Below are 10,527 nucleotides of genomic sequence, written 5' to 3' on the forward strand. Positions count from 1 at the left end.
ATGAAACACATATTACTGGTCTGTTGCAGGATTAGTCAGTACTTCCTGTACTGTAAGGATAGCCTATAAGTAGTGATAAATAGTACCGAGACTTATAAAAAGAAATAAAATCATATAGTCAATAGCTGGCATGTTTGGTTCATGCTCATGGCATATACAGGCATTTAGAAAGTTCAGCATGGTAGTGATTAGTCAATAGCTACAATACATTTATATGGAATCTAAAAGTGTGCCAATAGTAAGTAACAGAGAATTCATTTTTAACACATCTTAAAATAAACAGCAGAATTAGTAGAAACTATTGCTACTCAGGTTAATGGTGATCAAAATTAAAATGTGATTAAATGTAAAGAGGCACTTTCATATGTCTGACAACCCAATTGAACCCACTTAACCCAGCTCTGGGGATGAGAGCATATCCTAGCAGCATCAAATGCAAGACAGGAATGTGCCCTACACAGAGTGCCACACTGTGGCACATACATATTCTTGCTAACATTTACATACTGTATGATGGCAGAATTGCTATACCTTGTACTACTATACAATTTCAAATGCTTGTTTCTTTTTTGACACTGGACATGTTTAATAATTAAAATAATTATAATCTTGCAAAACTAGTCATATTTCCTAATGCATTTTTTGGGATGCTAAGCACTCAAATAACACAATGAAAGACATGAAGCTGTACCTGTCCATTATCACCCCGATCTACCTCTAAACAGAAGTGTTTATTCTTGAATTGTTAATAGTGGCTGTTTGAGTAAAGCATACTGTGTTTCTGTTTGTCTCAGCAGGCATTTTATTTTAACGGTGAAGGTATAAAAGCTTAAACCCCAAGGCCTCTTGTTCTCTGATTTTAAATACATAAATACGGTATATACTGTAGATTTGGCCCTAATGGAAGAAGATTTCAAAGGTATACCAGGGAAAGGTTTTCTATCTGCTCAAGTCTCAGAAGATGAAACTAGATTCTGCCCTTCACTCCTCCCCATCCTGTCCTTCTGCTATAAAAGAGCTAAACAAGAGGAACCAATTGTCATTTTTTGGCCTGGCAGCCAAAAGTAAACATCTAAAGTGTATTCTTCTAAAATATTGTATTTTCTGGAATGAGTAATATATAGGAATTGCTTGGGCACTTTCATAAAAGGCTGTCAACTTCTTTAGTCCTCTGGCTAGCAATACACCTTCGACATGAGGCAGTGCAATTTGCCAGGGTAATAACAGAAAATTTAACTTTTTCAATGCAATATTGAACTTTATGCTTTTAAAAATACACAGGCTGTGCTCATCTAATATGGGCTGAAATCTAAGTAATAAATAAAAGGCATTGGAATGCATTTTGTAATGAATGTAGTAATAAAATGCATTACATTTGTTATTCCAACAGATGGCGCATTTCGGCTTTGTGGTTACAGCTTTTATGAAATTAGCTTCATCAGAAAAAATGTGTTTGCTGATCTTATGCTAGGTTGTCAGAAGGCATGGGCATTCAGGTTTTAACACAAATTTCCTGTAATGTAAAACAGATCTAACACAATAATAAGAGACATTAATACCAATACTGACCATTAATACTAATTCTGGATTGCAGTTCATGTTCACCTTGCTTGATGATACAGGAAAGCTCATGTTTATTCTCTTCATATACTTGTAGATAACTCTGCACGTTGTATAACCCAGAGTTGTCCAGTTCTTCAGAATATATGGCCTGTCCTGTTAAATTAGTTTGCTTTCTGTCAGACCATTCAATTACAGGCCTGGGGTACCATCCTTTTGAATCACAGTATAACAGTATACCATTTTTCTGAAGTCCAGCCAAAGACATCAGGGGGATGCTGCCCAGTGCTAAGGAAACAGAACCATATATTGGTGAGCAATACAAGAAAAATAGTAAGAGATAGTCACCGTGGCTTTATTACTGACTGCTCTACATGAATCCCATTACAGGTAAATGTTAGGTGGGAAAAAGCTCACCACACCAGTAAGGGCAGTACTGCACACAGTACCCCCCCCCCCCCCCCCCTATCAGATATCCACTAAGTGCATGCAATGTCACCCCTTAAAGCTCAGTTGATCATGCACACCAGTATTTAACTGCAACCACTGCAGAAGCAGAGTTAAGTTAAGAAAAGGTTTATTTGCACTGTCTGAAATTTAATATAAGGTCCACGGAGCATGCAGGAGACCATACACCAAAAAAAAAACAGTACAATATTCAAGGCCAAACTAAGGGTCAAAAAGAGAGAATCCAAAAAGGTACGAAAATAGCAGGACAAACCCAAAAAGTAAGCCAAGGTCAAAAAACAGAACAGCAGAGTAGAGCAAGGAAAACATAAATCATGAAACAAATAGAACTCTACATGGGTTACTGTAAAGATGAAGGCACAATGCACAAGCAAATCATTGCTTCCTTAGCGGACATTGATTAGCAAAAACTGTGGATAACAACAACAACATTTATTCATATAGCACATTTTCATACAAAAAGTAGCTCAAAGTGCTTTACATAATGAAGAAAAGAAAAATAAAAGACAAAATAAGAAATTAAAATAAGGCAACATTAGTTAACATAGAAAAGGAGTAAGGTCCGATGGCCATGGTGGACAGAAAAAACAAAAAAAAAAAAACTCCAGAAAGCTGGAGAAAAAAATAAAATCTGTAGGGCTTCCAGGCCACGAGACCGCCCAGTCCCCTCTGGGTATTCTACCTAACATAAATGAAATAGTCCTCTTTGTAGTTAATAGAACCGGCTTGGTGAAAAACAACATCCTAAAGGAAGGTCTAGGGCCAGTAATCACAAGTTCTAAATTCTAACCCAGCATGTTCACTGTTCCAATAAATTATACTCACCAATAATCTTTAACCTGACAGTTTTGCTGTCATGCCAGTTCTTAGAAACAACTTCGCATGTATATACTGCTTCATCCACAGTGTGAACATTGTCCAGGTGAAGCGAAACATTTCCTAAGGTTATTTCCGCTTTTGCAATGTGTGTCCTACCCACATAGCTGCTATGAATGCCTTGTGTAACCTCTTTTTGCTCTCTGTAGTGGAATATTTTCCTTTCATCTCTAGACCACAGGATTTCCATGTCAACAGCACTGATGCTGGGAGAGAGCAGGCAAGGCAACACCACTTTACCACCTACATTACTAAACTGGAGTGAATCTGGTGCAGTAAGGCTGAATATCTCTGTAAAATAAAGATATAATCATGTGTGAAAAATGATCAAAACACATTAAGTGAAAGTCTCTATTTACACTGAAACATTCTGGCAGAACTGCCATTTCTGACTGATCTCTTCAATTGATGCTGGCCCTAGCTTTTGTTTAGACCCTTTCTCTGAGGTCCAGCATTGTGGCACAGTTGCTTCTATAACGGTTTGGCAATTTGTATAAAATAACTTTTCCAAATTTTCATACTCATAGAGCGACAATGCCATATGTTCTATGTGCATATAACATTTTTTTAATTGGTGCATTTTTCACTAAAACAACTTTCATTAAGAACTTCAATGCTAAATTGGATTTCAGCTGTAATTTACCATGAAGTCAGAAAATAAATATTCAGTACATTTTTATTTATGATTTAACTCTCCAAACTTGAATATTTGCACAATATTTGCTACATCTACATAGTTTAACAAAAATTTACCTAGCTTTTATTGGCTACCTTGCAGTAAAAAAAACATATTACACTACTAGTCAGCCCAGTCCTCAATAAATTGTAGATTACTGGATTAGCACTTCACTTTAAATGATTTCAACAACATGTCTGTGCAGTCTGTAATATCTGTGATGCACCAACCACAACCATTCCAAGGATTTTTTTTGTGAGCTAATGAAATGTATTGTAGTTTTCATTCCAACAGATGGCAAACATGAATATCAGCAGAGTTTCTTTGCAGCCTTTGTCGATTTTCGTAAAACGTTTGACTCAGTTGATCGAGCTGCTCTGTGGAACATCCTGAGGCTTTGCGGGATCCTCTCAAGGTTGCTGGATATCATGGCCAGCCTGTACACTAGTACTGTGAGTGCTGTGCTGAGTGGAGGGAGGACCTCTGCGTTTTCCCCAGTTGATTCTGGGGTTCATCAGGGGTGAGTTCTTGCTCCTAGTCTGCTCAATGCTTGTATGGACTGGGCGTTGGGCATCTGTTGGTGAAGAAATATTCATGGATCTTGACTTTGCTGATGATGCCATGATCTTCGCGGAGTCAATGGAGGCTCTGATCGGGACGCTCGAGAGACTGAGCAAGGAGTCTGAGTGTCTGGGCTTGCGAATGTTCTGGATAAAAAACAAAATCCAGGCCTTTAATGACCTTTTGGGCACGGCCATCAGCAGTGTGTCTGTTTGCGGAGAGAGTGTCGACCTTGTCGAGAGGTTTACTTACCTTGGAAGTGACATTCATGTCTCTGGTGACTCTTCTTATGAAGTCAGTAGACGGATTGGGAGAGTATGGCGGGGTCATGAGGTCGCTGGAAAGGGGTGTGTGGTGCTCCCAATATCTATGCAAAAGGATGAAGGTCCAAGTCTTTAGAGTCCTGGTGCTTCCTGTCTTGCTATATGGTTTGCGAGACATGGACGCTATCCAGTGACCTGAGATGAAGACTGGACTCCTTTGGTACTGTGTCTCTTGGGTACCGTTGGCTTGACTTTGTGTCAAATGAGGGGTTGCTCATGGAGTCCCGAATGAGGCACATTACCTGCATTGTGAGGGAGCGTCAGTTACGGCACTACGGCCATGTGGCGCGTTTCCCCGAGGGTTATCCAGCTTGTAAGATCATCATTGTTGGGGACCCGAGTGGCTGGACCAGGCCAAGGGGTCGCCCACATAACACCTGGCTGCGGCAGATTAAGGGTCATTTCCGGAGGGTGAGACTGCACCGTGTATCTGCCTGGGGGGTTGCCATCCGGGATCCCGAGTTGTTTCATCGTGTAGTGGGTATCGCAACACACTGTACCAGTGCATGCTCTCCAACTTGACTTGACTCGATGGCATATACAACCTAAATTATAACCTAATAATGGTAATTTGAAATAGAAAAAAAAATTTAGGAAATAAACAAAGGCAACAGAGGATGTTATAACTTCTTTGGAACCCACTGACTTTCACCTAGTGGGAAGTAACTGGTGGTATAACAGCAGATTCTCCAGCTTCAGTCCTGTGAGGTCAGAGTGCCCTCTTTATAGATGTTAATCCATCCATCCATCCATCCTCTTCTGCTTATCCGAGGTCGGGTCGCGGGGGCAGCAGCTTGAGCAGAGATGCCCAGACTTCCCTCTCCCCGGCCACTTCTTCTAACTCTTCCGGGGGAATCCCAAGGCGTTCCCAGGCCAGCCGGCAGACATAGTCCCTCCAGCGTGTCCTGGGTCTTCCCCGGGGCCTCCTCCCGGTTGGACGTGCCCGGAACACCTCACCAGGGAGGCGTCCAGGAGGCATCCTGATCAGATGCCCGAGCCACCTCATCTGACTCCTCTCGATGCGGATATAGATGTTAATGGCATTTGTTATTCATTTACATGATTTATTCCTGCTCTCACTTTCTGTATTACTGAGCACAGATCCACTATTAATTTTTTATTTTCTATTTAAATTTTCCATGATTAAGTAATGGTATTATCTGTCTCCTCATTTAAATGTCATTTAATTCTCAACAGCCCTGCTAATGTTTGTCATGCACCATCTGTTGAAATAAAAATGCAATTCATTGTATTACTATATGCATTACAAAATGACAGAGCATATGTCCATCTGTCAGCAAGAGTCACCTGCCCCTAACTTGTTCTATCACTAAATTACCTTTGAACGTAAAATCTGATGCAGTAATAAAATGTCCCTTTGAAGACAAATCCCATCATTTTATAACCCATACTTACCCAAGTGCACCAGACCAACTTGAATGAGATTGAAGATGATAGTATAAAATCTGCTCATCATTTCTCTATAACAATAGAAAAAAAAAAAGTTTCATAATATGCCTATAATATGCCCAATAAAACTATATTAACCTATAATTATGCTGATTTACTTTTGGGAAAACATTCTTAGTGTATATTTTTCACATGAAGTCACACCAAAACATCCCATTGTATACTATACTCTATTTTCTCCAGGAGAAAAATCTCGCTACGCAGTAATGTACTGGCAGTGGCATTTAATCTTAAATTAACCTTATGGGCCAAATTAGGATATTATTAGCGCAAACTGAAACGGGCTAAGTTTGGACTGGTTCAGTTTGTTAGCACTACATTATTCGGCCATTTGTGATTCAACCTCTGGCTCTTCATCCACCCGTGTAGTCAATGAGTGGCCAAGTATAACAGCCAAACCAATTTGATGGCATACTGAGTGGGTTACATTTTAAAGGGGTTACAAATCCTGAAGACCTAAACTTTCTACATACAAACAACAAATTCAACTGACATTGAAAAGAAAATCTCTGAACTTGCTAAAATTGAAGTTGCTGTTTTGATAATGTGCGTTTAAACTAATGCAATTTATTTTCAGGATTCAGTGGTGTTAATAAGTTTCATATCTACCATGATTCTTTGCTTTTGAACTGCACAGATTTCATTTTTTTAGTAACAATTTCCATTTTCAAGGTGTACACTTTTATCATTATTTTTACTTTTTCTTAACCCTTTTCACTGCCTGTTAATGTTACAATTAATCCTTGTGTTTTCTTAAGATCACCTTTACTTTCTTGTTGTTTGAGGTCTCACAGTATTGAATGTGTAAAAACAATTACAGTACGTTTAAAATAAGCCTCATTAGTTTTTGTTAGTTTTTTTGTTTGTTTTTTCTGACTTAATTAAAAAACAAGTAGAGGGAAAATGAAACCTTAACCCTCTAGTTTGCGACAAAATTGTTGTTCTCATTTGCCAAAGAAGAATACGTCCTTAAATTAGGGGTGACGTTGGTCCTGGAGGACTGCAGTGGCTGCAGGTTTTTATTCCAACCTTGTTCCTTAAACAATCCTTGCCAATAACGGATCCTATTTAATTTCATGGCTTGTTACTGTTTTGCAATGTTATGTTTTTTTTAAATCATAGATTTTCTTTCTTTCTAAGGATATCATCCAAATAATTTTGAAGCCTAAAACATATGAGTAAGTTTCAGTCCTTCACTTTTTTCTCATCAGTTTCCTTCTAAGTATTGTACTAAACCAAATAGTATACAATATATACACACAGGTCTAAATGGAAACAAGTTAGATGGAGAACTGCTGATTCCTTTGTCATTTGCATCTTCCTGCTAATAAACAGCCATTAAAAACAATGAATGCTGCTGTTTAAAACTAAAATTAGCATTTAAGGATTCAAAATCTTTACAAGTGAGACAACTAAAATGAAGCAGAAAAATGTCACTTGAGCAACTGAGTTGGAAGATAAACCTGCAGCCAGTGGCATAGTTGGGGGGGGGGGGGGGGCAATGGGGGACATCTGTCCCCGGGCACAGCATCCAGGGGGCTCCAAATTTACCTTCCCCATTGCATTTTGGCAAACAGGAGGGGGCACGAAATCTTCAGTTGTCCCTGGGCGCTGAAAACCCTAGCTACGCCTCTGCCTGCAGCCACTACAGCCCTCAAGGCCCAGTGTTGCTCACCCCTGCCTTAAATGAATATAGGAGATTCTAATCACATTAAGTAATTAAATATTGTAATTGTTAATATATTGTATGGATTATACAGTATGTTATACAGCTCAAAATTAACAAACTCACCATGAAAAAGTTGCATTCTAACAGACAGAAGCCACATTTGTAGATTTGTCAAATGACCTTTTCTTTGCCTTGACTGACAGAAAATGGTTGCTTTCCATACTCTGCATGGAGTACAGACCCAAGTTTCAGTCCCAGAAGTCCATTAGTATGATGCAGAAATGGAGAGTTTTCTAAGTGCAGAGAACCTGAATACATGGCATTTATTTATAACCTAAATTGACAAATGATTTTGAGAGATATTTCAGAAGGATCACAAAAAAGGTATTGATCTGTGGTGTACTGAGAACCCCTCAAAAGAGCGATGAATAATTTGCAAAAGGCATTTTACGTTTTTGCAATAATTCATCTTCTGTTCTTTGCCATTTAAAGTCTATACATCCTGCCAGAGAGAGAAGGGAGATAGCAAACCCACTATACCAGGTAATGTTGAATTCATTCCAGTGTTGGTCCTGATACTCTGCTAGACCTAACATTCAAAACTCTATAGACACCTCACATTGTGTGCAGTCCTGATGTGATCATCACCAGATACCATGTACAGAACACCCTGCAGCATTTGTAATATTCCACATTTCACTATTTGTAGGTAATATTTACTGTAGATTTAAGTGTAATGTGAATAAGTCAGGGTGTATTGTTCAAACAGAATTGCAGTCTTTGACATCAGCTTTAGCCCTGTCATCCTTACCACTATCACCATTATCATTTTCTACAATCAATTTGTGGGGCTGTCTGAACGTCTGTTAGTGAGATACAAAAGGCCTGAAGTGTCTCTGCAAACGCCTCTGTTGTGAAAAGATGGCACTGCAATTCATATGGCGGATGACTTCAAGATCCCCCTGAGCACTGATATCAAAGATTAGCTGGATATTTACGTACATCTCCACCTGCTTTCAAAAAAGTATTTGACTTTACCCGCAACATTTGTTTCTTGTGAGCATATTCACTAGGCTAGGCAGGCGATCAGTTAAAAATATTTGACACGGAATTTACTCGAATCTTGATGTGACTGTGGGTACTTTTTAAACTAAAAACATGTAATGGCCACATTGGCAAACTGACCATTTGCTTTCGTTTTCTTCCGTACGATTCGCTGCAATTCAGATCATCGCTAGGAATACCACACTGTACATTTCAGTTTCATTTTTACGTGTAGTTCGATTAGAAAGTCCAGTACCCAAATACCCCCCAAAGATCACCATATTTAACTGTTCCTTTCCACCAGGAACTATCAGAAACGTTAAAGGGGGGCATGGGAAAACACGTGTGGCCGTATAGCAATGTACCACACCAAACTTTCCTTTATGAAGCTACAGCTACAGAATTAAACGACCACATACCACGAATACGCAGCATACGGTGGTACTTACTGTACAGTAGGCTACGTTTGTCTACACCCAGAATGCAGCCGAACTGCGCTGCGGTTTCCTTTTAGATGGCAGCTCCGTCTTCAGTTGCTAGGTTTCACATGTTGTCACCTTTCAGTTTACAATGGGATTTCTCTTCGCACAGAATCGAGAAGTACTTGGCTTCTCCCCTTTTCTCCTCTGACTCAAGGAAATATCTTTAGTAAGTGGCGGGCGGAGTCATTTTTGGTCTAAAAATGTGTTTTCGAAATGTGAAAATAGCGCACAAGTCTGTGTAGCCGCTGGGTGGTATTGCACAAGTAAATACTGTACTTTGTGTATGTATTATGGCCTCCAGGAGTGGACCAGGAAACAAAATCTGTTTTCAGATTAACGAAACGGGATATATTTTACAATCATTTACACGATAGGATACTCTTTATATTGTTGAAGGATCATATCATTTCAGTGACATTCTTTTATTTTGAGCTATGCTGAAAAAAGGATGCTGCCAGCAAAGACACCCTCTGTAACAGTAACAACACTGTCTGTTTTACTCACGAAGTGCTCAGTTAATTTACTCGATCAGCTCTCTCCCCTCGATGTAGTTCTGATGTTCAGGAGCTCTGGTACAGAACCTGCAGCCTTACGCCTCGATCTAGTGAGTCAAACAGCCCGGGGCCAGAGCCTTCATTATGAAAGTACAGCAGCGAGTCAAAGTTTTTTTGTTTTTTTTTCTAAGATATTCTTTTGAATGTCACTTTGCTGTTTTTATCTGATTGAAAAAGTACATTTAAGTCAAAAAACTTTGTCATTGTCAATATTTTTCATTTTCAGTTCATAATTTCAGAATACCACGGGTTTGCATTTTGGATTTTGATTATCTGACATGTTGAAAATCTTTAAAATATAAAAGGTATAAAAAGAGCATTTTTAAAGTACTTATTTATTTATTAAACACTAGTTTAAAAAAGTAACTGTATTTATAAATAATCTTAACTGAAGGTCACAAGTTTATTCAGCAGTCACAATCACCATTTGTTTTGTTTCGCAAGTTTTGCTAAAACAAGGAAGTATTCTTTTACCAAATGAATGCAGCTGAGTCATACAGAAGCCTGTTCCTTTTTCCATGTATTTCTTCACATAACATAAGACTGCGAGTCTAATAATATGAGTCCTCATGTGTTGCATGCTCTCTTGTCTGAGGTACCAGAGGCTTACTCTATGACAGTTCAGATTAAAAATTCAAACTATTCATTGGATATTAACAGATTTTACATTCTAAAGGAGGAATATGAGCACACACTCACACACATACATATATATATATATATATATATATATATATATATATATATATATATATATATATATATATATATACACACACATACACCGGCACTTCTCAATTTTTAGGAGTTCAGGCAGAGTTTGCTGGGCACAACAGCAGTGTTC

The 10,527-nt window shown here is 38.7% G+C and overlaps 1 protein-coding gene across 3 annotated transcripts in view; it reads right to left on the reverse strand.

Moving 5' to 3' along the window:
- The window catches only part of LOC114644153 (butyrophilin subfamily 1 member A1-like), a 28,468-nt gene extending 19,029 nt beyond the window's left edge, over positions 1-9,439 (reverse strand). The window contains exons 1-4 of one of the 3 annotated variants that reach the window (XM_051930124.1): positions 9,102-9,439; positions 5,881-5,945; positions 2,854-3,195; positions 1,570-1,848 (exon numbers count right to left, since the gene is read on the reverse strand). In XM_051930124.1, the coding sequence (XP_051786084.1) occupies positions 1,570-1,848; positions 2,854-3,195; positions 5,881-5,941 (682 nt within the window). In that variant the 5' untranslated portion in view covers positions 5,942-5,945; positions 9,102-9,439. Of the gene's footprint in view, positions 1-1,569; positions 1,849-2,853; positions 3,196-5,880; positions 5,946-7,726; positions 7,999-9,096 lie in introns of those variants that run through there. The other 2 variants (XM_028792382.2, XM_051930125.1) reach the window with 2 other exon arrangements.
- Positions 9,440-10,527: the final 1,088 nt, after the last annotated feature.

Source organism: Erpetoichthys calabaricus, chromosome 7, assembly GCF_900747795.2.
Source record: "Erpetoichthys calabaricus chromosome 7, fErpCal1.3, whole genome shotgun sequence".
Classification (NCBI taxonomy): Eukaryota; Metazoa; Chordata; class Cladistia; order Polypteriformes; family Polypteridae; genus Erpetoichthys; species Erpetoichthys calabaricus.